Below are 26,929 nucleotides of genomic sequence, written 5' to 3'. Positions count from 1 at the left end.
TGCAGATGCAGGATGGCCCTCAGCGGGCATACAGCCCACCCAGCGGGCGAGGCTCCTGCCGCAGAAGGCCTCCCTTCCCCAGTCACTACCCAGACGGAAGCAGGTGGCTTTGGACGAGGACCCTGAGGTGACACCGCCTGGGCTTTTATTGCCGCGTCTGTAATTTACCGTCAAGGAGACAGCTGACAAACAGGCAGTGGTGCCTATCGACGTGCACTTCCGCTGAAGGGGCGCCGGCCCCCTCCCACCCATTCCCATCACCCCTCCACTGGGGGTGGCCGGGGAGCCGGCCGGTTCACTGCGACAAGGGACCCATGACGACTCCTGCTGGCACGGGGATCAACACCTGCAAAGCACACCGCGCTCCAGCCGCAGGCGATGGAAAAAGACCTTTTTCCTCTGAAGGGCTGACAGCATCTCACACATTATCCTTTCAGTTTGGCAGCCCGGGTAGAGAAGCTTTGCTGTCAATCAGTGATGAACCAGAGAGGAAGCCAGAAAGAGCTTTTGGTGCAAATGCACTTAACCAGCAGAGACCATCTCCGGGGAAAGCTTTCCTCTCACGATTTCCCGATCTCGGCTGCGCATCAAATCACCAGAGGAGCCTTAAAGAATCCTGACGCTCAGACCGTGCCCCAGACCAAGGAGGGCAGGACCTGGGTGTTGATGTCTGGCAGGTCTTTGGGTGACGTCAAGGTTGAGAACCACTGGTCAAAACAGCTGCTATTTGACATTTTTAAATGTCTTCATGTCGAACGTGACCCACACCTGCATTATTACAACTCTGCATGGATCCACCTGCCAGCTCTCCACGTGGTAAATCATCCCGCTTGCCACTTTCCCACGTAGAGAGAGGCAGAGTCTTTTTCTGGTTAACTGGGTTGTGGATTAGCAACAAGGTGACGCTTCTTTCCAGCTCTCTTCTTTGCTGCTGACCTGAGCTGACAAGAGTGTGTTCTTCCATCCTCAGCGGCTCCCTGCCAGAGCCTGGGCCTGCGGGTCCTGAACTTGCCCTCTGATTTGGTTCAGACAGGGAAGGGGTCCTGGGTGTAGCCTCACGTGCGGGACTCACCGAGTTCGTCGTGCCAGAAGGACAGCATCGAGGGCCACGAAACCATCTGTAAACTCCTCGATGTGAAGCAGCCGCACCAGCTTCTGGGCTCCACCCATCAGCACCTGTTGGTCACATCACCAGAGTCTCCTGCGCTAAGAGGAGACTCCAAACGCGGGAGGCCTCCTGCAGCGACAGCACGTCATACGTCTCAGCCCATGAGTCCGCTCTGCTCCCAAGAGGGAAAGGACCAGGCCAGCATCCCAGGGACCGAGAGCAGAGGCACAGACTGCTAAGGAAACGTACTTTTTTTGCTTTGAAAAATCAGTCTAAGAAGTTAACGTATTTGGATACCAAACTGTATCTAAAGTAAAATCTCAACTCTCCCCCCTCCCCAAAATAAAATAACATTAATAAAAACATAGAAATTTTAAGGAAATATGCCAAAACAGTAACAAGGGTTCCCTCTGGTGGTGAGATGGGTGATTTCCACCTCCAACCCGTTTTTTCTACTTCACTCTTTACTAACTTTCTAGAATGTGCATTACCACCTTTAAAATCAGAAAGCAAACATAACAAACTTCCAAAAGTTAATCAACTGTTTAAAAGCTAAGGTGATCTAATAATCAAACACTCTAAAATTCAACAGAATAAACCTTCTCAAATCACCTTCTCCTCTAATTAATTCTAGCTGTGGAAGGAGTCCACCCATAAAGTGTCCATACTTTCAGACAAGTATTCCAAGGTGGGGATTTACTGATTTTTCACACTAGGTAACACTGAACTGTTCCAGTCTCAGAAATTCATCAAAAAGAGAATTTAGTCTATTAAAATGTTCACATCTCTGAGGTAAAAATGTGTGCTAAATACAACAGCCAACATATTTCTGGAGAAAATCGGTCCACGTGTATCTTCTGTTACAGAAATCCATTTTCTAGTGTCCGTCAGGCTCCGTCTGATTCCACTGGTCTCAGGTGTGTTTGGTCTCGCCCCTCTCTGGGCACACTGGGGTCCCCAGACCTAGCAGCCTTCAGGCACATGACAGGTCTCATTAGGGGTCCAAACCTTGGGGACCTTCTCTGTGCTGAGTCTGGGCCGCTTAAGCTCCGGGGGACTGACCTGAAGGTCTCCAGGCATCTCTAAAATGTGAACACACACGGGGTGGACAAGTGAGTGAAGACGTCTCTAAGTCAAGAGCTGACGTTTACAAACTAAATTTCACGCGCAGACAAGGAACTGAACTGCCTGGCCAGGTCCTCTACGGATCTATGGGGAAGATCTACCCCAGTGGTTCTCAACCCGGGGCGACTGTGCCCCCCGAGGGACAGTGAGCAGTGTCTGATGACATTTTAGAGCATCACAAGTTGGGGCAGGGGATGGGTACCGGCATCCAGGGGTACTGCTAATCACCCTGCATCCACAGCGCAGCCCCACAGCGAGGAATGAATGACCTGCCCAGATGCCAGCAGTGCCGGGACCGAGAACCGGCTCGACGCCATCTCCCAAACCCACCGTCTGCCTGGCACGGAGCGCCCTGGCGGGAGGGTGGGCTCCCGGATGAGAATACACACGCAATCAGTGGGTTTAAACGACGGGCCTGGTGAGACGCATCCTTGCTTTCTCAGAACTGACTTCAAGCTAGGTGGTGTTCATTTCCAAAGAGATGGTATTCTATCTTTAATTATACTAAACCAGTAACAGTATCACTTACCTGGTTGAATTTCTTCTGTGGAAGGGCTGGAAATTACGCTGGTTGGTATAGAATTCGGTGGAGTATCTGTCTTTAAGGGTATTAAGTTTATTCTCCTTGATGAAAAAAAGAAGTAAAAGGCCATTAGTATCATAGGAATGGTTTGTATACAATACCAAATTTCAAAGGAAACATTTAAAACTTTCAGCTCATATCATGCAAGGCACTGAATATAATGTCAGTGTGCCCCCTTTAGTAACTAAGGATCATGTATTAAGTTAAACCATCACATAAATAATAGTCAACTTAAACCTTAACCAGTCATCTAAAAGTTTCAAAGCCCGAGTTTTGTGAACTACCAATGACATGCTAAACACTCTGCTGGATGTTTCCTACATAAGCCTATCAGACATGGCTTCCAGTGTGGAAAGCTCCAAAATATAGATGGTTCTTTTTCAAAATCTACAGTCTTAATTCTCAACAACTATTTTTTTTTTAAATTATAACTGCGAGAAGCTCGCAAGAAATTAAGAGGGGAAAAACTTTAATACCAAAAATATTTCTAAGAACACTTTCCCACTCCCTTCCCCCACCTAAAAATAAATTTAAAAAACATTGCTAAGGACTTCCGTGGTAGCACAGTGGTTAAGAATCCGCCTGCCAACGCCATCGACACAGGTTCGAGCCCTGGTCTGGGAAGATCCCACATGCCGTGAAGCAACTAAGCCCGTGCACCACAACTACTGAGCCTGCGCTCTAGAGCCCGCGAGCCACAACTACTGAGCCCACGTACCACATCTACTGAAGCCCACGCGCCTAGAGCCCATGCTCCGCAACAAGAGAAGCCACCGCAATGAGAAGCCCACGCACAGCAACGAAGAGCAGCCCCCGCTCGCCACAACTACAGAAAGCCTGCACGCAGCAATGAAGACCCAACGCGGGCAAAAATAAATTAATTAAAAAGAAAACACTGCTAGTCTGTAGAAAGAGATACAGAAAGAGCCCAGCATTACACCTAAGCCGCATTATGGATCCGCCAATGAAGTCGTGTGAACATGGCAGAGCACGTGGGAGGTGGGCAGTGCTCCCCTCACCCCCCCCGCCCCGCCCCTTCCCCAGGCCGCCTCCCGGTGTTGGGCGGTGGGCGGGGAGAAGGCCGTGTGCAGGATCAGAGGCGGCCAGGGAAGGAAGCCTGGAGGCCGGCTGCTGCCTGACGACGGGGGCCATGCTGGGCAGTTCTGTCCGCTCTGCAGTGCCAGCCGTGAGCTCGGGCACGTTCACCGGCCAGACGGGCATGAACAGGGGAGAAAACAACAGCAGCGTCCCCTGGAGGCTATTCAGACCAGAGGTACCGTTCCCCATGAGCCAGTCTGCTGGACACACCAAAACCACCTCAAGGAGATGCTCCTTTGACTTCCTACCTATTGTAAGTGCCTGTTACCGTCTGGGCAGGAGAACACGGGTAAAGAACGGGGACACGCGTCCTGTCCTGGGGGACTTGTACTCTAACTAGGGAAACAGAAGCATAAATCAAACACCTGCTATCGAATGTGACGTGTTGTGACAGAGAAAAGGGCTGAAGGGACATCCAAATGGGTCTTCTGGGAGGACTCTAATGTCACCCAGGGGAGCAGGTGTCCAGAGCGTCCCCAGAGGGTAAAGGCGCAGAGGCCTCCAAGGGCAGAGTGTGCCCCGGGGACCGGACGTGCAGAGTCGGGCTGGAGGGTAAGGCACGCAGGACGAAGGAGAGTGAGGGGTCACCGTGCTGGGTGGCAGGCTGTCACAGAGCCGCTGACGGGCCGGGCAATGAGCCGGGACCTCACCCGACAGGGAGGAAATGGAAGCAACAGAGGTGTGTAAGCAAGGAAGCGGCACTCTCAGGTGTGATGTTAGGAAACATCTCTCTGGCAGCTGTGTGGGATTTCACCTATCAGAGGGGCTTTCGGCTTAGCCTGTCTTTTGACAAGGCAAGGCGGTTTCTGTTTCCACCACAGCTCTCACCGCGGTGCTGACTTGCTCCAGGCCTGCAGTGTGTTCAGAGTGACCCTCCGGGATGGGTGGGCTTTCGCATTCTGACTGCCGGGCTGCAGGGTCTTCTCCTCTGAGGGCCCTGCCAGGAAGCCTCTGGCACCGGGAGCGGTCACAGGCGTGTCCTTGGCCGCCGTGGGGGCCGGAGACTGTTTCGCCTGAGGGGGCGTCGCGGAGGGGCTGCTGGGGTCCCGGACTCTGCTGCTGGGGGTTCCCTCTCCCAGCCTGGGTCCTGGCGAAGACCCTGGGTGTGTCTGACTCTTGGTTTTCTTCGCTGTATCGGGAGTTCTCACGCACAGAACTGGCTTCTCTTTCAAGCGAATTCCAAGCTCGTCCTTCTCGAACGTCACGAAGGAGCAGTAACCGTCCGTGGAGGAGATGGCCAGGAAGGCCCCGTCGCTGGACCTGCGTTCCCGAAACAGGAGAGGAAGCGAGAAGCTTTACCAAAGTCTACAGGCCACTCTTAGCGCCCTCATCACTGGCTAGGAAGTGGACGTTCAAGCAAACTCACAAGCTTTGTCTGAAGGCAAAGCCGTCAAGGGAAAAACACGACTGAGAAAGGATCTGTGTGGGCCCCTCCCTCACGCCCTTTCGCCTCCCAACCCACCTCTGCTTCGTCATCAAATTCACCGGAATGAAGGTGAGATGACCTTGTTTTTTTTCTTTTTTTTCTTTCCTCCAAGAGAAAAAGAAGATGAAAAGAAGATAAAGAGTGATAAAGAGCAAGAACTAGATGGCAGGTGGGCAGGCCCAGCCTGGGCCCGAGCAGACAGTGGAGACAGAACTGGGAGCCCAGGGGTGCTGAGAACCCCAGGCAGAAAGGCGAGGGCAAAGTGACCCCTCAGGACGGGCACAGTTCTGGGGCCCCTCCTTGTCTGCGCAGCAGGGGCCCGCGTGTGTGGGCTTCCTCCCGGAGGGCCTGGCGAGTCCCCACAACACCAGGGACCCCGGGCCTCCCCTTGGTTTATGACGATTAGATGAACCACACACAGTCTGCACGGCATCAACACCTACTGCAGTCACAACAGGAAGCAGTATTTTAGCAAGTTAGAAACAGCTTTCCTTTTTACGTTGATTCCTTTAAAAAAACTGGTAAATAAGGGCCAAAAAAGCCAACTGTAGGATGAAATGCTCCCTGACCCGAGGGGCAACTCCAGGGGAATGCACGCTGTGCCCCCCATCCACTCACCAGGAAATATCGCTCAGGGTGTGGTAATGTATGTTAGACACGTAACCAAACGGGAACAGCTGCTGGGTGTCGTACAAAAGCACAGAGTCTTCAGAAGCCACAGCAAACACCAAGCGGTACGGCAGGCTCACCAGCTCCACACCTGGCTCTGGTGACGGGCGAAATCAGGAACAGAGAAAGTCAAACAAGCAAAAGCGAAGTTCCCAAAGAAAACAAATTTCCCCCAAAAGCCCTCTCCCCAGGGATGTAAGTGATGTAATTTTACCAAATGCTTTACGGAAGAATTCAGTTTTTTGTATTATTTTATATAGGAATATAAAAATCAAGGAGAACCACGCAGGAACCAATGAGGACACTGTGTTATGATTCAACACTCATGGGCACCTGCGGTTCAAAAAGAAGAGAAGAAAAAGTTGTGTGAATGAGGCAAGTCACCCTGAGGGCTCACTGCCTGATAAGGAAAAATCAGGGTCACCTAGAAGCATTTCATGAAGTGATGTTTTAATGCTGTCAAGTTAATCATAGTCATTCACATAAAGGATTAGAAACTTAAAAACAGCTTCTGCGTCCAGCCATGGAGTAAGAGAGACCTGACTGACCCTTCACCTGAAACAATTAAAATACCAGGCAAAATACTGAAACAGGTTTTTTTAAGACACTGTCCATTAGGCCATGAAGGACAGCCATCCCTCAGAGACAGGAAGCGAGAGAGGTGAGCCCTACGATCACCTCCGCTTACTGCCTGGAGTTTCCAGGCCCAGCAAAGGTGGAGGGAACCCAGGCGGCGCCTGGCAGACGCCCTGAGCTGGGAGGCCAGGAGGCCAAGGCGACTGGAGCGCGTGGGTGGAGGAGCAGAGACAGAGCTACAGGGGCCTCGAGTCTTCAGCTGAGTGCTGACCAGCGCACACACGTGAGAAAACTAGCCAGGGCCAGAGTGAGAACCACGGGAAAGAAAGAGCCGTCCCTAAGGAAACCGTAAGCAAAATGAAAAGACAATCTACAGAATGGGAGAAAATATTTGTAAATGATGTGACCAACAAGGGATTAATTTCCAAAATATATAAACAGCTCATAACAACTCAACAACAAAAAAACAACCAACCCTATCCAAAAATGGGCAGAAGACCTAATAGACATTTCTCCAGGGAAGACATACAAACGGCCAATAGGCACATGAAAAGATGCTCAACATCTCTAATTATTAGAGAAATGCAAATCAACACTACAATGAGGTACCACCTAACACCAGTCAAAATGGCCATCATTAAAAAGTTTACAAATAACAAATGCTGGAGAGGTGTGGAGAAAAGGGAACCCTCCTACACTGTTGGTGGGAATGTAAGTTGGTACAGCCACTATGGAAAACAATACAGAGGTTCCTCAAAAAACTAAAAATAGAGCTACCATATGATCCAGCAATCCCACTCCTGGGCATATATCTAGACAAAACTATAATTCAAAAAGATGCATGCACCCCTATGTTCATAGCAGCACTATTCACAATAGCCAAGACATGGAAACCACCTACATGTCCACTGACAGATGAATGGATAAAGAAGATGTGCCATACACACACACACACACACACACACACACACACACAATGGAATACTACTCAACCGTAAAAAAGAACAAAATAATGCCATTTGCAGCAACATGGATGCAGCTAGAGATTATCATACTAAGTGAAGTCAGAAAGAGAAAGACAAATACCATATGATATCACTTATATGTGGAATCTAAAATATGACACAAATGAACCTATCTAGGAAACAGATAGAGAATCATGGACATAGAGAACGGACTGGTGGTTGCCAAGGGGGAGGGGGTCGGGGAGGGATGGAGTTGGAGGCTGGAGTTAGCAGATGTAAGCTTTTATATATAGAATGGATAAACAACAAGGTCCTACGTATAGCACAGAGAACTATATTCAATATCCTATGATAAACCATAACAGAAAAAAAAAAGAATGTATATATGTATAACTGAATCACTTTGCTGTACAGCAGTAATTAACATGACACTGTAAATCAACTATACTTCAGGGCTTCCCTGGTGGCGCAGTGGTTGAGAATCTGCCTGCCAAAGCAGGGGACACGGGTTCGAGCCCTGGTCTGGGAAGATCCCACATGCCACGGAGCAACTGGGCCCATGAGCCACAATTACTGAGCCTGCGCATCTGGAGCCTGTGCTCCTCAACAAGAGAGGCCACGATAGTGAGAGGCCCGCGCACCGCGATGAAGAGAGGCCCCCGCTTGCCACAACTAGAGAAAGCCCTCGCACATAAACGAAGACCCAACACAGCCATAAATAATAAATAAATAAATACATAAAAACAAAAAAAAAACTATACTTCAATAAAATTAATTAGTTAATTAATTTTTTTAAAAAAGAGCCACCCCTGAAGCTCACACAAGGCTAGAAACAGCACATGTTCCCACCAGCCAGAGTGGAAAACCGCCCACTTCATGGGCATCAATTAGAGCATCCAGGCGGCTCTGCCTCGGTAGTGGAGAGATTAGCCCTAGACTAAATGCCCCTGTGATCCCACCTGACAAAGCCTAACAGCAAGACCCCTAAGATGCAAAGTGTTTCCAAGCAACCTCACTGCATCCCAGAATAAAGCTCAAGGATATTTATAAGGATGAAAATATATCCGGCATCCACTAAGGTAAAATCCACAATGTCTAATAAAAAATTATCAGATGGACTTCCCTGGTGGCACAGTGGTTAGGAATCCACCTGCCAGTGCAGGGGACACAGGTTCAATCCCTGTTCCAGGAAGATCCCACATGCCGTGGAGCAACTAAGCCCGTGCACCACAACTACTGAAGCCCACGCGCCTAAACCCCGTGCTCCGCAAAAAGAGAAGCCACTGCAATGAGAAGCCCGCGCACAGCAACGAAGAGTAGCCCCTGCTCGACGCAACTAGAGAAAGCCCGCGCACAGCAATGAAGACCTAATGCAGCCAAAAATAAATTAATTAATTAATTAAAAAAAAATTATCAGGCATTCCAAGAAGCAGAAAAATATGACCCATAATGAGGAGGAAAAAATCAATCAAAACCAATCCTTTGTACACAAAGCCATTAAAAGAGTTATTGTAACAAGTGCATTCCACGTGTTCAAGAAGCAAGAGGGAAGGTGTAAAGCAGAGATACGTGAGGAAGACCCAAGTTGAACTCTAGAGATGAAGACTACACCGTCACAGATAGAAAATACACTGGATGGCACCAAGGGCAGGTGACACGGAAGATTAGTGAACTCAAAACAAGCTGTAGGGGGCTTCCCTGGTGGCGCAGTGGTTGAGAGTCCGCCTGCCGATGCAGGGGACACGGGTTCGAGCCCTGGTCCGGGAGGATCCCACATGCCACGGAGCAACTAGGCCCGTGAGCCACAACTACTGAGCCTGCGCGTCTGGAGCCCGTGCTCCGCAACAAGAGAGGCCGCGATAGTGAGAGGCCCGCGCACCGCGATGAAGAGTGGCCCCCGCTCGCCACAACTAGAGAAAGCCCTCGCACAGAAACGAAGACCCAACACACCCAAAAATCACTCAATTAATAAATAAATTTATTTAAAAAAAAAAAAAAAAAAACAAGCTGTAGAAACTATCCACAGAGAGGAAAGAAACAAGTAAACAGAGCATCAGTAAGCCATGGGTAACTTCAAACAGCCTAATACATGTGTAGCTGGAGCCCCTGAAGAAGAAGAGAGAGAGGGGGGATGACAGAAAAAGTATCTGAAGAAATAACTGGCAAAGTTCTCCAAATTTGATGAAAACTATAAACTCGTAAATCTAAGAAGTTCAATGAACCCCAAGCACAAGAAACATAAAGAAAACGGCAGCAGGCACACCGTAATCAGATTGCTGAAAGCCACTGTTAAAGAGAAAAATCTTAAAAGCAGCCAGTGGTGGAAAAACAGTTAAACAAAAATCCAATTCATATAATTTTTCCATAATTTTCCATAATTTTCACTGCATAGGAAATCAATAATAAATGACATTCAACCTGCTTCAGTAGAGAAACAAAGCTAGTATTCTTAGTCCTTTAAAGTTGCTTGCAGCAAAGAAAGTGTATCCTAGACAACGCAAAATCTGACACGTATTTTGATAACATCAGTCTTTGCTCTCAAGACTGACCAAACTGAACCAACCCACATACTCACCTCTCCCCACCCACCCTGGTGACCTGCCTCAGAGAACGTGACACACCCCTGTGGCTCTAAGGTACCTGCTTCCACCACTGGCCTCAGCTCAAAGTAGACGGGGCAGCAGCGAACAGCGAGCGTCGCCTTCCCAGGACACGGAAGATGGGCGATAGGCCTGCAAGATGAATCGCGGTTTTGCAAAAAGGCACCGTCACTCAACAAAAGCAAAAAGAAAGGGTAAACGTTTCAAAGATTTCTTCAATTGCATACCTTTTAAGATTTTTCCTGGAGAAAACATAAGTTGTATTTGTTACGTTTTCACCGGATTCCACACATCCAGCTGGGGAAGCAGTAGAGGAAGGCAAGGCCATGTGTTATTAAACTGTCCATCAGCAAAGACGCAAGAGCATCAGTTCTGGTTTGTAAAAGATTTTCCCCAAAACATTATTACCTGGACAATGTTTCTGTGACTGAGGACAAATGCAAACACCCTGTCCCTGCCTGGGCTCAGCCCTTTACTCCAGTTCTACCCACCTGTCACCTCCCCAAGGGGCTCAGCTGCCCCAGAGCCCCTTCTAGGTCTGGGTGGGAAGAACATAAAGCAGGGAGCCCTGACCACAGCAGACCTTTGCCTGGGAATCCAGCCAATTCCTGCTAGTGAAGTGCTATGATCAGACCCCCGGCTCTCTGTCCCCTGGATTCTGACCTCAGTTGCCACCCAAAACCTGAGACTCAGGCCTTTTCCCATCAGCCTGATGGAGCCCAAAGGCTGCCAGGAGACCAGCCCTCCGCTGACATCTCCAGCCCCTACAGAAGCTGCCTTTGCCCTGGGGAGCAGTCCACATCTGAGAGCCCTTCTACACTCACCTCAGGCTGTACTCAAAACCAGGTCAGATCCTGTTGGAGAATGACCGTCACACACAGTTACTCTTGGGAACATCTCCCTGTTTTACGTTAACATTTCCTGACACACACACACACATATATAATCTTCCATGTGACCATTTCATACCCGCTGGGGAGGGCAGCAGACACAGCCAGTAGTCTTTCTACTCTCTTCCCATCTCACCCCATCCTTCCATCCCCAAGTAATCCATTTTAACAAACCATCAGGTCATTCTATATTTCCTCCATGCTCACATAATTGTTCCAACCAGTTATAACTCAATCGCTTGTATATTCATATGGTGGGTTTTTAAAATCTATTTTACAAAATTGGATATTATTTATACTGCTGCTCATTTTGCTTTTCTCAGTCAATTACTCATGACAGTTAACCTGCGTGACACTAACGCATCCTTTCTTCAGTAGCTACCTACTATGCACTGGTCTGAAAATACCGTAATTTATTCACCCATTCTCTGTTAACGAGTATTGTTTTGTTTTTGTTTTTTTACGACTAAGAGCCATGCTTGGACTTCCCTGGTGGCGCAGTGGTTAGGAATCTGCCTGCCAATGCAGGGGACACGGGTTTGAGCCCTGGTCCAGGAAGATCCCACATGCTGCGGACCAACTAAGCCACAACTATTGAGCTTGTGCTCTAGAGCCCGCGAGCCACGGCTGCTGAGCCCATGCGCCACAACTACTGAAGCCTGCACTACTAGAGCCTGTGCTCCGCAACAGGAGAGGCCACCGCAATGAGAGGCCCACGCACCACAGCGAAGAGTAGCCCCCGCTCGCCACAGCTAGAGAAAGCCTGTGCGCAGCAACAAAGACCCAACACAGGCAAAAATAAATAAATAAAATAATTAATTTAAAAAAAAGTACCTGTCATTAAAAAAAAAAAGCCATGCCTGCAATAAACATCCTTGGACATATACTCTTACGTACTGTTTTCATTTCTTGCGGAAGTGAATGTCAGACAAGGGGCGGATTGGCTGAAGAGTACATGCATTAAATGGTTACCAGACTGCCTTCCCAGAAGGCTCTAACAATCCACTCTCTCCAGCAACAGCCATACACACGCCCATCAGCGACAGATATTTTCACTTTTTTCCAGCCTGAAATGAATAAAGGGATACCTACTGACGTCACATTAACTTGCGTTGCCTTGACTGTCGGGTTTCCGAACACCTCCCTGTGTGTGCCAATTTTGCACATAGATTTGCTCTTCTATGAGCCGCCTTTTTGTACCTTTCTCTCATTTTTCTCTTTTGGGTTTTTCTCCTTTTGTCTTTTTGTTCTTCTTGCCAATTTGGAAGAGCCATTGTATATGATATCTGTTAGCGCTCTCTTTTCTGTACCATAACCATTATTTTCCAGTCCCATCATATGACTACTGATTTTGCTTACTGCGTCTTGTGCCATACAAAAGCTCTACACTCAAATACAGCAAAGTAGGTCTATCATTTAAGAGCTTCTGGGTTTCCAGTCTTAGTTTGGTCTTCCCCAGTCCTAGAATGTCCTCCTAGATTTTCTTGCAAGAGTTTTACATTTTTACCATTTTTAAGTATTGAATTCACCTGCAGTTTATTTTATTTATTTATTTTTAAGATATATTTATTTATTTATTTTTGGCTGCACTGGGTCTTTGTTCCTGCGCGCGGGCTTTCTCTAGTTGCGGCAAGCGGGGGCTACTCTTCACTGTGGTGCACGGGTTTCTCCTTGCAGTGGCTTCTCTTGTTGTGGAGCATGGGCTCTAGGTGTGTGGGCTTCAGTAGTTGTGGCACGTGGGCTCAGTAGTTGTGGCACGCAGGCTCAGTAGTTGTGGTGCACGGGCTTAGTTGGTCCGCGGCATGTGGGATCTTCCCAGACCAGGGCTCAAACCCGTGTCCCCTGCGTTGGCAGGTGGATTCTTAACCACTGCACCACCAAGGAAGCCCACCTGCAGTTTATATATAAGCTAAGAGTCCAATTTAATTTTTTTCCAGACAGCTGGACACTCCAGAACCATTCACTCAATAATCCATTCTTCCCACTGAAATACCACTCAGGTCACCTATCAAATTCCCTTTTATCCCAGAATCTATTTCTGGATTCTCTGTTCTGATCCACTAAGCTATATGTTTATTCCTATACCAATACCATACTGATTTGATAACAATAGCACTACAGAGTCTCTGACATTTAGACAGGCAAATGCCTGCTCAAGTATTATTGTTATCTTTCATACTTTTTTACTATTCTTTGCATTTACTCTCCTAAACAAATCCGAGATGTCATCCAATTAATTAAAAAACCAAAAAGCCGAAACAAACCAACAACAAAAAAAACCTTAAATGGGATCCTAATTGGAAATCAATTATCATGTTAATTTTTAGAACACGAAATCTATTTGTTCAGAACTTGTTTTATAACCATCAATAAGACCTTCTAGTCTTCTTCATAAAGGCTCTATGCCCTATTAAATTTCTTCCTATGCATTTCCATGTCTTCTGGGGTTTGCACTGTTATGAATGGAACAATTATCCTTTTCACATTTCTAAGTACTTATTCTACTGTAGCAGATACAGATTTTATGTATTTTACAATATCTAGCCACCTTATCAAATTCTTTTTTTTATTCTGATAGTATTTTTTAAATCTCTTGGATTTTCTAGAAACACAATCCTATCACAAAGTTTTATCTCTTCCAATCTCTGTAATTTCATTTCCTGCATTTATTAACACCACCAAGAATAATAATGGTGGTGGCAGATACCCATCTGGTACCCGATTTTAAATGAAAATATTTTTGGAGCTGCCATTTAGGAAAGGACCTGCTACTGAGTTTAGTAAACAAGTTTCAATATACTTAAGCAACTACTTACTCTTGGTCCTGGGACCCCCCCTAGGCCAATGTCATTCTCACGTGTTCCCCAATGTCCTTTTACAGCCTAACCCACACATGTGTGTATGTTTCACACACTCTTGGGGTCTCCTCTGCCCAGCCTGGCGGGGACACTTAGTGGCAAACCTGACCTGTGCCCTCCCATTTGGCCCAGCCCTGGGTCATGTCATCGTATCATACTCAGGATGGTATCTGAGCCATGGAGAGCAGGGGACGGTCTCCTCTGAGACCATGTTGGCAATAGCACTGCCCTGGCCGATCCTGCTGGACTCAACCTCTCACCCTCCTGCCGACAATGACCCTGACGTGTCCTTGCTGATTCTGCTGACCTGTCAGACTTGACCACTACACTCCCACAAGTTATTCCAACCAGACTTGTCTGTGCCTAGACCCTGTCACAACAGGCTGCTTCATTATTGAGAATAAAAATGATAAAGGCACTTTATCATTAGCTTTAGAACGATGACCTCCATATACATGTCTAGGAAAAAGGCATTCATTAAAATTTTTTTAAAGTTGAATTTGCCTGCGGGAGTATGTTTATCACTCTAGTCTAGTGGCTCCCAAACTTGTCTGTACATTAAAATCACTGGAAATCTTTTTAAAATTCCAAAACCCAGACTACACACTCCAAACCAATTAAAACACAATCTCTGGGGGTGGGACCCAGATACCAGCACTTTGTGAAGTTCTCTGGAGGTTTCAGTGTGTGGACAAGTTGGGGACCACTGCTTTCATCAGAATTCCCTGAGCTGCATAAAGCATCACAAAATCAGGAGCACAGACACCACCACTGCTGCTCTCACGCCCTTAGATCAAAAACTTTGTTAAAACACACCTGGTGTGAGGAGCAAAGATCCATCAGGAGTGAAACTAAGTCTACGAAAGAATGATTTCATGCTGTCGTCATGGAACATCCGGTAACTTCTCGCCTGCGGCACACAGAGTCTAAACGTTATTCCAAACCTTCGCATTCACAATAAAGGCTTACCAATTCCTATTTTTTTCTTTGCATGTTGTCATTTCTTACTGACATAATAATAAGTGAAACTGAAATAAATTACATATCAAATAATCACACAAGTCTGCAAGGGCAATCACTCATGAACTGATCGCCCATTTTTGGTAAGGAAAGGTGTGTGTGTGTGTGTGTGTGTCTACGTGTTTGTGTGGTTCTATAATTATTATACAAATAACCCTCTGTAAGAGCACACACCACACTGTCAACAGTGGTTTGTCTGGGGAATGAGACCGGGAAAAGGCAGGAAGGTGACTAGGAGCCCTTTGCTTGTTATCTGTGTGTTTATATTTAGAATCTCCAACTGAATGAACCCTTTTTAAAAAGAAAATAGTAATCTTATCATCTTTTCAAACAACAGTTCCTGAACACCTGTGTGGAACAGTTTTCGCTACCATGCACTGACACTTTATGAACATTATGCATTTAATCCCCAACCAGCCATGACTCTCCTAACTACACAGGTGACCTCTCAGCGCCGGCCAGCTCACAGCCCACTCTGCCTTAACGCACTGTCCCAGGACTGGATTTGCACCTCATCTCTGCTTTGGTTTTTGTTGTTGTTGTTGTTGTTTGTTTGTTTTTAATTTTATTGAAGTATAGTTGATTTACAATGCTGTGTTAACTTCTACTGTACAGCAAAGTGACTCAGTTATACATGTATATATTCTTTTCCATATTCTTTTCCCTTCTGGCTTATCACAAGATACTGAATATAGTTCCCTGTGCTACACAGTAGGACCTTGTTGTTTATCTGCTTTGTTATAGTAACCAACTTGCTCCCTTTCACCTACTAGGATTAGAGTGCTATCTTCATTTGCCAGTTCTTTTAAAAATCAAAATCCTTTCCATTCCTGAGTACCAGCCCGATGGCCAGAGTCCCCCTCCACCTGCCAAGAAGGTGTATCGCCGCGGCTGGATCCACCTGCCTTCCTGTTGCCTAGTGCTGGGATCTTCCTAGTCAGTGGTTCCTGACCCTCGCTGCACCTCAGACCGCGGGGGCCCTGCCTGCCTCAAGCCAAGTGAATCACAGCTCTGGGGGTGGGGCCCAGGCACCCTTATTTTTACATGCTTCCCAGGTGACTCCATAGTTCAGCCAGGGTTGGAAACACCATCCTCCACCATCACCTCTCCCCTGGCCCCCAGACGTCCCCACCTCCGTACAGGCCAGCCCAGACCACCACGCTGAGACTTGGTGGTCTGAGAGGAAGCCATACTGCAGTTCAGGTGTCGGGTCCTGGAAACCAGGGGTTTAGCTACGAGCGATGGAGGAGCTCACGACTTCCTAAGTCCCAGCAACAGTACGGCTAAGATGGAAGGTCAAACGTTTTGTACCTCTCCTTCAGCCCCTACTCCAGATGGCATCTTTGAGACGTTAAAGGCCACTCGTTTCTTCTGTGCGCTGTACACCCTCAGGGTCCTAAGTAAAGAAGAAAAGTCTGATTTATCTCTTCCAGTAAATGAATTATGTTTCACAGAGAAACGATCTATTACCAGAACTGAAGATTGCTTCAACAACTTTTGGCCTGCAAAACCACTGACCAATGACTTTCACACTTAACTGAATGACAGAGGCAAATATTAACAACCAAAAGGATATCACTAACCAAGTGGGGAAATATGTCATAATTTCATTCTTTATTGGACGTTTCAACTTGTCAATGGACATAAACTTGTAAGCCTGGCCCTGTTTTTCAGGTCTTGGACATCCGGCTCAGTGGCCATCTGTATGACTGCAGTGAGATTTATTTTGTGTGGAACGGTCTCGCCCTCAGGGATTTGCAAGAGTAAGGAAAACAGCAGCAAGTAAATTGGTTGTTGGTAATTCATATTATGCCCTGAGCTAATCAAATTGTTTCACTCCTGACTGCCTGAATAAAACACATATACCAGGGGACTTCCCTGGCGGTCCAGTGGTTAGGACTCTGTGCTTCCACTGAAGGGGGCACAGGTTCGATCCCTGGTCAGGGAACTAAGATCCCACAAGCCACTCGGCATGGCCACACAAAAAAACAAAAAACAAAAAAAACCACGTATACCAGAAAATAAATGACATTTGGAATGTTACAGGAGATTCTATGAAAAATGAACACTTCCTTAGTGCTTTCATTCCAGGGCCATTTGAAATTCAGTTTGTTATAGTTAAAAGTAGTTGGATAAACATTATAAAGGACCATTATGACTGGTGAGTGATATGCTTGGCACCTCTGGGTTGTTTTTTTTTTTAAATTTTTTGTTGCAGGAACGCAATTAAATTATTGTGTTTAGGGCTTCCCTGGTGGCACAGTGGTTAAGAATCCGCCTGCCCATACAGGGAACGTGGGTTCGAGCCCTGGTCCGGGAAGATCCCACATGCCGCAGAGCAACTAAGCCCGTGCACCACAACTACTGAGCCTGCGCTCTAGAGCCCGCGAGCCACAGCGACTGTAGCCCGCATGTCTAGAGCCCGTGCTCCGCGACAAGAGAAGCCACCGCAATGAGAAGCCCGCGCACCGCAACGAAGAGCAGCCCCCGCTCGCCGCAACTAGAGGAAGCCCAAGTGCAACAACGGAGACCCAACGCAGCCAAAAATAAATAAATAAATTTTAAAAATATATATTGTGTTTAAATGTACCAGTAAACACAGCAACAAGACCTCCTTTCAGAGAAGACAAAATATCTTATTTTCATATTAATTTAAATGGAGTTGTTAAAATCACTATAGCAGTAAACTCTAATCAAAAAAATGAAATAACTATCCAACCCTACCACTAGTTATCTCTTCTTGCTTAAGTCATATTTATAAAAGACTTTTTCTTTAAAAGTTTCCCAAGAAGTTTAAATTTAATTCAAAGCTATTTCTGCATTCATTCACCCACTCAATAAAGATTTATTAAGTACTAACTTCGTGTAAGGCTCTTGTCCTAATTAGTTGCCAATTTCTTATTATGTTGTAAGAATAGCAGTAAAACAAAATGCTTTATATGAAAGCAAGGATGAAAGAATCAAAGCCAGACTGTGGTTTACATTGGTTAAGCTGTAATAAAATACCTCTGAAGAAAATTTCAAGCAAACAGAGATGAAAACAAGTTGCCAAATACTAACTTTACCTGTCACAGCTCAGGGTAGCAACATACTGACCCAAAGGATCCCAGGTTACTCCTTGTACATAACTTTTATGTTCATTAAAAATTGAGATCTTTTGTCCTACGAATAAAGCACACAACACACACATTACCAAAACCCACTAATGCACAAATGGTATAAACTACAGTTTAAGTGTTGTTCCTTTATGCCGTTCCATAATTCAGCAGTTGGTAACTGAGACTCTACCAAACTCCACGTCAGGCTCTGGGGACCAAAGATGACTTCACATGGCCCCTCCTCCCAGGGAGCTCACAGCTCATGGTGGGGACAGACCCACCACCAGGCATGCGCACTGTGACATGAGGCAGAGGAAGAGGGCAGCTAACAAAGCAGGGGGTGAGGTCGAGAAGGAGTGAGCTCAGAGTTCGGTTCTCCAGGTCAGGCACGATACAGGGTGCCGATGAGGGAAGAAGAAGGTATTCTGAGCAAATCCACGGGGTGAAAGTCAGTTTAGGCCTCTGGAGCAGTGACAAGTAGCCGAGACTGCTGGTGTGTGCAAGAGCCTCGTGTGCAAGGAAAACGGTTCTGGGGGTTCGTGGTGTGGCTCAGAGCAACGCTGCGCTGGGAAGTGACCTGCATTATAAAGATGAAACTGAGGGTCGAAGAGAGCACAGAAAGTGTCACTAGTTAGGAGGTGACAGCAGACCAGGTGAGAGATGAGGGCCTGAACCAGAGCATTGTGACTAGGGATGGGAAAAGGGCTTTGGGGGAAACATTTAGAAGATAAAACCAGTAGCACACAGAGATTACCCGGATAAAAAGAGGAGGGAGTTAGGAAGCCTTGGCCAGTCTTAAAAAAACAAAACCCAGGGACTTCCCTGGCAGTCCAGTGGTTAAGACTCCGCACTTCCACTGCAAGGGGCGTGGGTTCGATCCCTGGTTGGGGAACTAAAATCCTACATGCCGCATGATGAGGCCAAAAAAAAAAAAAACAAAAAACCCAAAACCTTCTTCTCTGGGGAGTGGTCTACACCCCGTCACTCACTCTCCCAACCTCCTCACCTCCCACTCACTCAACCCTCTGCCATGGGCTCCCGCTCCTCGCCTGCCCCACCCTGGCCCCGAAGTCGCCAGTGACCTGCCGGTGACTTTCGTGTGTAAAACACACTGCACAAATGTCAGGCTAACTTTCCTTCCCCCTCCCCTTCTTGAAGCCCTTTAGGGGAGTCTGCTGAGATTAAGGTGGCCAGGGGTGAAGAAGAAGGCTAAGGAGACCTACGGAGGTTTGCGGGAGCTGCCGGGGAGAACAGGAGTGGGATCGAACCTCGCAAGCAAAAGGGGTTGGGACCCCAGGACCCCATCTGAGGCTGGTGAGGATGAATTTGTAGCGGCCCAATCTGCAGGGTGGCCGGTTTGTGACCAGCTGTGCTTAGCCCGGGACCGGGAAACTGTCAGTATTGTAGCACCGATCCTGGGTTGGGGTTTTCTTGGTACGTCGGGTGGAAGAAAAGGGTCTATGTACGTAAATGATCCCTTTGGGGAGCAAACTGGATAGAGAAAATAAGAGGTCAGAGGGGCCGACAGAGCAGGAATCGAGAGGGCCTGGGGGACCTGAGGGCTCTAGGAAGGAAAGGAGCAGGTAGCAGAGGTGCTGAGGGGCCTGAAGGCGGCGGCTCTGGCAGGAGAGCAGGACGCCTGGCTAAGACGTCACTGTCAGAGCACTTAAGTGACAGGCCTTCAAAGAAGCCCAGCTACAGAATAGTGGGCTGACTGACAGGACAAGTGTGGACCAAGTGGGTGTTCTTTTTAAAGGGCCACCTTGAAGATTATGACTCAAACTTTGGAGGAACTAAGGTGATGGGCAGGAGAAGGAATCACAGCATGTGAACTTCCATACATAAAAATGTACTGACTTTAAACAATTTTGCCCACATTACACGTTAAGAAAAAAAAAATGACGGAGGCCTAGGATGTAGTCTTGATTTCCACGCTCCTCAAAACCGCTCCTTCCCCCCACACCCCCTGCTACCTGCTGTGTTGTCCTAGGAGAGTTTGCCACATGCCATCCAAAGACATCTTTTTAAAACATAAGTAGGGGACTTCCCTGGTGGCCCAGTGGGTAAGACTCTGTGCTCCCAAGGCAGGGGGCCCGGGTTCGATCCCTGGTCGGGGAACTAGATCCCACATGCATGCCGCAACTAAGACCCGGCAGCCAAAATAAATACATAAATAAATGAATAAATATTTTTTAAAAAATAAGTAAAATCACATCAGTCTACTGCTTAAAACCCTTCAGTAGCATGTGGTCACACTTTGGTTACAATCTGAGACCCGACCCCTGTGGCCTGGACCCGCCACGCTCCAGCCTCAGGTCCTCCCTCCCTCCTGCTGCTGCCTTCCGTCGATTTCCTGTTCCTTGGACACAAGCAGCAGCTCCTGCCGCCGGGCCTCTGCACCGGCTGTTCCCATGAAATAATGCACACGGCTTGCTCCCCGGCTTCATTCCAGTCTCTGTTCAAACTCCACAAGCTCAGAGAAGCCTTCCCAGATCACCCTATCACTCCCGGACCCCTCAGCGCGCTATCACTTCCTGACATCATGCGTCTGTGTATCCGTCTGACACCCCACTAGGACGTAGCCACTGTATTCACGCATCCTCCAGCACCTGCAAGAGCGCCCAGCATGCTGGCAGTGTTCAAGCTCATTACAACGGGCTTCAGGGGGTGACGGCTGATGGAGTGTCCACGGACACTGAAATTATCCGACCCACGGCCAGATTTGGGAAAAAGGAGACAGTGACGCTGGTCCTCCACATTGCCGAGTGTCTGGGATTGATGAGAAAGAGCATGACAGAAATGAGGCAAGACAGAGGACGCTTCAGCTAGACCGCACAGAACTAAGAACAGAGGCCTTTACAGCGTGCATGAAAACTGGGCTGATGCAGTGCTGAGACCACAGGGGACGCCAATGCCGCTGCCTGACTCCTGACCTGGGCACTTGGGTTGCAGGAGAATCAGCAGATAAAGCAGAAGAGAAGAAGAGGTTTGGGAGAAGACATCAAGCTTGAGTACAGGCCAGCAGGAGGTAATAGTGGTCAGGCGTCAGCCACCACTGGCTTTTGGCATTTCACTGCTATTTTCATACTACAGTAACTTCTCACATGTTTATTGTCCCCTCAACTAGTGAACAGGTTCTTTCAAAGCAGTGAGGTGTCCTTGGCTTTCCTTGATGTCCCGAAATGGAAACCTGATCCCACCTACCCCAACATCGAGCATGCAGTGCCTCACTGATTATGACTTGCTAACTTCCCGAGATCCTAAGCTCCAGGGCGGCAGGGATCAGCCGAGTCCCGCCCCGCCGCCCCCGTCATGTCTGCATCCCCAGGCGTGTGGGGTCTACCTTGCTTTGGCACCAGCAACTCATGACACCACTGCTAAGCCTCATACATTCTGACTGAGCCCTTAAAAATGCAGTGGGTCCATGGCATATGGGGTTAATCCCTAACCCATCATGCCAAACACCTATTTCAGTTCACTAAAAAAACTCTTCTGAAGCCTTTATAGGTTCAGCTTTTTAGACACTTAGAACAGTCCTTCCCCCGATAATAACAAAAACATATCAGCTACCTTTACTGACATCCCATATGATGGCCGTGTTATCCACAGAGGCAGAAGCCATTAAATTCCCATCGGTTGCCCAGCAAATATCATACACATCTTCTAAGTGGCCCCTAGAATCCAAAGAGGAGAAAAAGCAATTCTTGTCTCAAGGAGAGAAAAAATTGTCAAAAATTTAAAAGCAAACTCAGGGACCATACATTACAATAGGACTTTAGGAATTTCCACTAGAGCTATATTAGCTATAGCTATAAACTACTACCTTCAAGGATATTTGAATCTTTAAAATTGATTCAAGTGTACTAAGGAAAATTTTATAAGACAAACTAAGAAAATCCATTTTAATCATATTTTTATCTTTTAAACTATTCCCGTATTACTGTCTTGCATAAGTAAAAGTTTTAAGTGAGATATAAAAGTCAAAATGCACATCAGCTTAATGCCTTCAGGTGGTAAAGATGAATCCCTCCCAGGTCCCTCCTGAGGTTACCTCAGGGTTTTTACGACAGTCCAGTTCTCCTTGTTCAGCTGAGCCTCATCCTCGTCCTGAAAAGCAATCTGTTCTGGTTCCTTGTTGTCATTCACCTTCCACAGCAGAATGACAGCATCTGTGGAGCGAGTCAGTTAAAGATAAGCCACGCTTTACAAAGCATGGCTCCTTCGCTTCTGGATTTTTAGGGTATTAAATAATATCTATGTTGTTCAATAGACACTATGGCCACAAGGATTTACTTCTAAGAATTCGGGCAGGAAAAGCAAGTTTGCCTTCCGAACAAAAACTCCAAAATCAAACCCATACCAGATCAGAGCTATACAAGGTCACCTTAAACAGAAGTGTCCCCAGGCCGGCAAAACACTACTGCAAAGAGACTGACTACATTAACAAATCCACAGGCATAACCTGTAAGTGGCCGAATAGGGAAACAACAACAGAGGCACCAACGCAAGGGTTGGCAAATCATTCCTAGCTGTGTAACCTACGGCCAGTCACCTCCCATCTTGATGCCTCGGTCGCCTCACCCGTAAAATGAGGAGGCTAACAGGGCCTAGCTCATCAGCTATCGTGAGGATTAAATGGTGCAAGTGCATAAAGCGCCTACCACACGATGCCCGGCACATGGTAAGCCCGTACATGTGTCAGCTGTTAACACCATGGACGTGTCAGATACCTTAGCGTGATGTCATCGATTGTCTGAGTCCTCTAGCTCCCCACGTTCTGACGCCACGCTCACCACATAACCTTCTGACCAAGACGTGGCTCCCCTTCGAGGAATGCCCGAAGGAGGAGAGTGAAGGAGCCGGTGGCGTGGACACACACGTGCTCTCCCTAAATTAACTGGAATCCCGGGAGCTTGGCTGAGATGAGACTGGCCCTGACGGACCGGCACTCGCCACGTGCTGACTGACTGACGGCAGGTTTCCAGGCCCTCGAGGCCAAAGGACTTGGGCTGCCCCGTGCGGCCTCACAGAGGACGGCCCGCCAGCCTCCCCACTGCCCCCCGTGGTGCTGCCACTCCCCACCCCTCCCTCGACGGAAACACTGGACATCAGGGCACTGAATTCAACCAGGCTTCTCTTCCTCCTTCTGCAAACAACATCTGAGATTTCTTCTTTCTTTTTATTCTGACTTCTAGACTATGTTAGTTTTAGAGCATGATAAAAAGATTTACTTCTTCTGTATCATTTTATGCCATTTAAGCACAAGCAGAAAGGGAATTTCCTGGCGGTCCAGTGGTTAGGACTCCGCGCTTCCACTGCAGGGAGCACGGGTTCAATCCCCGGTCGGGGGACTAAGATCCCGCATACCGCGTGGCGCAGGCAAAAAATAAATAAATAAGTAAAAATAAGCACAAGCAGAAAATATGAACCAATCTACTCCCACCAAAGAAACATAATTTAGAGGGCTGTTTAGACAATACTCCCCAAGCCAATTAATTCGTTAATTACACAGAGACATGGAACTGGGGCTGTGATCACTTACAGATGCTAAACTGACAGCCAAACAAGGCCAGGCCAGTCGCCTTGGGACTTAGAATGGTAAGCACCTACCTACTTGTCTCCAGTCAGCCCAGTGGGAGCAAGTGGGAAAGGGGCCGTTTTCAAACAGGTCTTCCCAGTTTAAGCTTTGCATCCTCCACCCCTTCCCACTCCCCACAACATTATTTTACTAAACTATCTAAATGACAGATTGAGAGGGTCAAGCCACCTCTAAAGTAACAAAGTATTGTCTAGCTCAAATCTCACTCTTCAACATGAGACACATGGGTATCTGGTTTCTGGAGAATCTTGAAGTACAATACTCACCATCCCCTCCTGATGCTAAAATTTCTCCATTTGGAGAAAAACGCACGACATTGACAGCTTTGGTATGGCGAGCAAGATTGGACAAAAATTCAACAATGGCCTTTCCATCTGGTCCTTTTTCTACCTTCCAGATCTGCTGATACGAACACATTCATTCAGAGAAACGTAGAGCGAGCACGCACCATACTGTACCGACGAAAACACCACTATGCTGATTTTCAGAAAGAAAACTTAGTCTTTCTTTTGAAATGTAAGAGGAAGGAACTCCTATCTGAAACATAAACCTACAGTCCCATTGCCTCCCACCTCCTTCTAGTGCAAACTGTTTCCCAGGAGGAAACTGGCTCAGGGTTCTACAGCAATGGGCGTCCAGTGACATCACTCTAGGTAACAGGACCCCAGGAAGAAAGGTGCTCTCCTCTGCTTTCGTTGTTGACTCAAGGCCCTGAGAATTTAGCCCTCTGGCCTAGATAACTAAGTAGTGTGTGTCTGTTGACACTCATTATAAATAGAAGAGTGGAGAATGCTGCTTAGTAGTGCTTCCCTGGGCCTTTCTGCCTCGGCCCCATTTACCCTGACAGCGGTGTCCACCCCCGCGGAGGCCAGCCTGTGGATCCTCCCGGCGGCTCCGTGCTGGAAGTCCAGGCTGTACACTGGCTCCTTGTTATGCCAGGCGATCTCACAAGTGATGACTTTCATCCTCCTGAGTCTTCAAGGGTCAGAATACCGTTCCTCGGGGACCGTTCTTTCTCCAAAGACAGAGGAAAGCTGAAAATCGTCGGTAATGAGGTGAATATCATAGCAGGAACGATGTACTGAGCGCTTAGTAGGAGCCAGGAACTCTGCTAACCGTTAAAAACGCACGCTGCGTTGGGAGAGGATGTTACTGCTGACCTCTGACGTTAACACCCAGCAAGTTTCACCTAAAATGGTTCGCTGAGTCGTGGCTGTTCAGTTTATGCTCCTGCTACGTCCGGAAAAGCAAAATGGGATACCCGAGCAGAGGAAATCAAGGCACCGGGTCGGGCCTGGCTGGGCGCCCGCCCCCGCTTAGGGGAGGCTGCCGGGCGAGCCGCCTGGGGGAGTGGGCCGCGTGGGAGGGGGCTACCCGGGGGAAGGGGCCGGGGCCGCGGGGGAGGGGCTCTCTGGCGGGAGGAGGCCGCCCAGGGGAGGGGCCTGCCCGGGGAACGGACCGAGGCCGGAGGCGAGAAGGCAGCTCCCTTCCCGCCGCTCCGGACGGGGCGCTGGGCCCGGGAAGCCGGGACCGGACCTGGCTGGGAGGAGGCCGCTCGGGGCCGGGGCGGGGACCGGCCGCGCGGACGCGCGCTTCTAGGGAGCTATCCCGGGTCCTCGCGGCCGGCCCTCAGCGAGAGCCTCTCGCCCCCCAGGTCCGGCCGGGAAACCGCGGGGACGCGGAAGCCAGCGCGGGGGAAGCCTTACCTACATGGACGCGGTCAGTCCCCGGGGCCGCCAGCTCCCGCCGCCGCGCGCGCCGGTTCCCGCGCGCTGCAGGCCCCGCCTCCGCGTGGGCGGGACTCCCGAGACTCCGCCTCCGCGTGGGCGGGACTCCCTGGAGGCCCCGCCCCGCCGCAGAGGATGGTCCAGCGCCGCGAGTCCTGCGAATCTGGGCTGGCTCCCGCGGGTTTATTAATTCCGTGCGGACAAATGCACAGGCGGAAGAAAGGGAGAGTCCATCGATTCATTCGTTCAATCACTTATTCCCTTGTTAATTCATTCTTTTAGCAAACATTTACTGAGCATCTGCTATATGCGGAACCCTGTGCCGGCCCTGGATACACAGTGGAGAGCGAAGCTGACTCAGACTTACCCTCAATAGAATTTACAGTCCGGTAAAAGGAAAAGAAGAGCCGTCCTGTAGGACAGGTGGGGAGGCTGTAACTCTTGAGACCCGCCCAAGACTACCAAGTCTTTCACTGGTGCAGCGAATATTTGACAGCTGTAAGCTGTATCAGGCCCCCGTTTTGGTCACTGGTGTTTCAAACATAAATAAACCACAGAAACGGTCTTCGGGCTTCCTGTCATGTACACAAAAAATTATAATTAAAAAATAAAGTGAAAAGGAGTATGAAAGGAACAATGTGCTCTTACAGTTCTGAGTACGAGGTTATTTTGAATTTGAAGGCTCAAAGAAGTTTGAAGAGAAGGAGGCATTTAAAGTGGGCTTCAAGTGATAGAGTTTCGGATGAGCAGCTCTGGGAAATGAGAATTGAAGGTAAAGAAACTCACCGTTGACAATAGAGGCACAAAGGAGGAGCAATGGGACCTGGCAATGAATGGGAAAGGATGGATGGCTCAATGACCCAGAAGCCTTTGGACATGAATAAGCAGGTCATATGCACATAAAGTTTCAAAGGCAGTTTCAATTCTCCTTCTAAATTAACTGGAATCCTGGTTGCATACATTACTCTGGGAGCTTCCCTGAGATGAGATTGGCCCGGATAAATGGACAATCTCCTTGTGCTGACTAACAGCAGATTTCTGGGCCTTCAAGGCCAAGGGGCTTTGTAAAATGAGTGCTACCCTGTGCAACCTTGCAGGAGACAGCTTGCCAGCCTCCCCTAGGTGACTCTCCCACTCCCCACTTTCCCCCTCCTCTCTCTCTCTGGATATCTTGGCCCTGAATTCAACCAGGTCTCTTCCTCCCTTTGCAAACAAAAACTGAGATTTTGGTTTTTTATATATTTTTAAGATATATATTGGCTCTAGATCATTTTGGAGAATTCAAAACTATGTGATTGTTCAGTACCTGGATTGCTTACAGTATACCTCAATTAGCAGATGTGGTTACAGACACTTTTTAAGAACAGAATTTAACATTTTAAAGTGAGGTTGTAAATCAGAAGGCAGAAATAGATGCAGCAGGCCTTTTGAAACGGGATAATTTTTCAAATGTGACATTTTATCTGTGAGTTTCCCAGAGGCCAGGAAAAAAATCCCTTGTGATGCATAGCCTTAATTGATCAAAGGAACATACAGGTTCATCTGAGGAGCCAATTCTTCCTGGCTTTTTAAAAAAATTTTTCTTTC

At 47.9% G+C, this 26,929-nt stretch overlaps 1 protein-coding gene across 3 annotated transcripts; it reads right to left on the bottom strand.

The window, feature by feature from the left end:
- Positions 1–101: 101 nt before the first annotated feature.
- On the bottom strand, positions 102–25,417 carry CHAF1B (chromatin assembly factor 1 subunit B). Of its 3 annotated transcripts, none has more exons than XM_059921506.1 (14): positions 25,322–25,417; positions 24,455–24,649; positions 23,882–24,017; positions 22,068–22,185; positions 21,587–21,690; positions 17,984–18,080; positions 16,230–16,314; positions 14,715–14,808; positions 10,378–10,447; positions 10,191–10,282; positions 5,959–6,106; positions 4,743–5,174; positions 2,763–2,857; positions 102–2,190 (listed from the first exon to the last, which is right to left on the bottom strand). In XM_059921506.1, exons 2-14 carry the CDS (start codon positions 24,578–24,580, stop codon positions 2,072–2,074), a joined length of 1,716 nt encoding a protein of 571 aa, XP_059777489.1. In that variant the 5' UTR covers positions 24,581–24,649; positions 25,322–25,417; the 3' UTR covers positions 102–2,071. The 3 variants fall into 3 exon arrangements, with proteins under 3 accessions (XP_059777489.1, XP_059777491.1, XP_059777490.1); XM_059921508.1 differs by having other exon boundaries at positions 23,882–24,014; XM_059921507.1 differs by having other exon boundaries at positions 25,326–25,392.
- Between the last annotated feature and the right edge of the window lie 1,512 nt (positions 25,418–26,929).

The sequence above is a fragment of the Balaenoptera ricei genome, chromosome 4 (assembly GCF_028023285.1).
Source record: "Balaenoptera ricei isolate mBalRic1 chromosome 4, mBalRic1.hap2, whole genome shotgun sequence".
NCBI classification, from domain to species: Eukaryota; Metazoa; Chordata; class Mammalia; order Artiodactyla; family Balaenopteridae; genus Balaenoptera; species Balaenoptera ricei.
The sequence above is the reverse complement of the archived record's forward strand: the minus strand, read 5'-3'. Positions and strand labels throughout refer to the sequence as shown.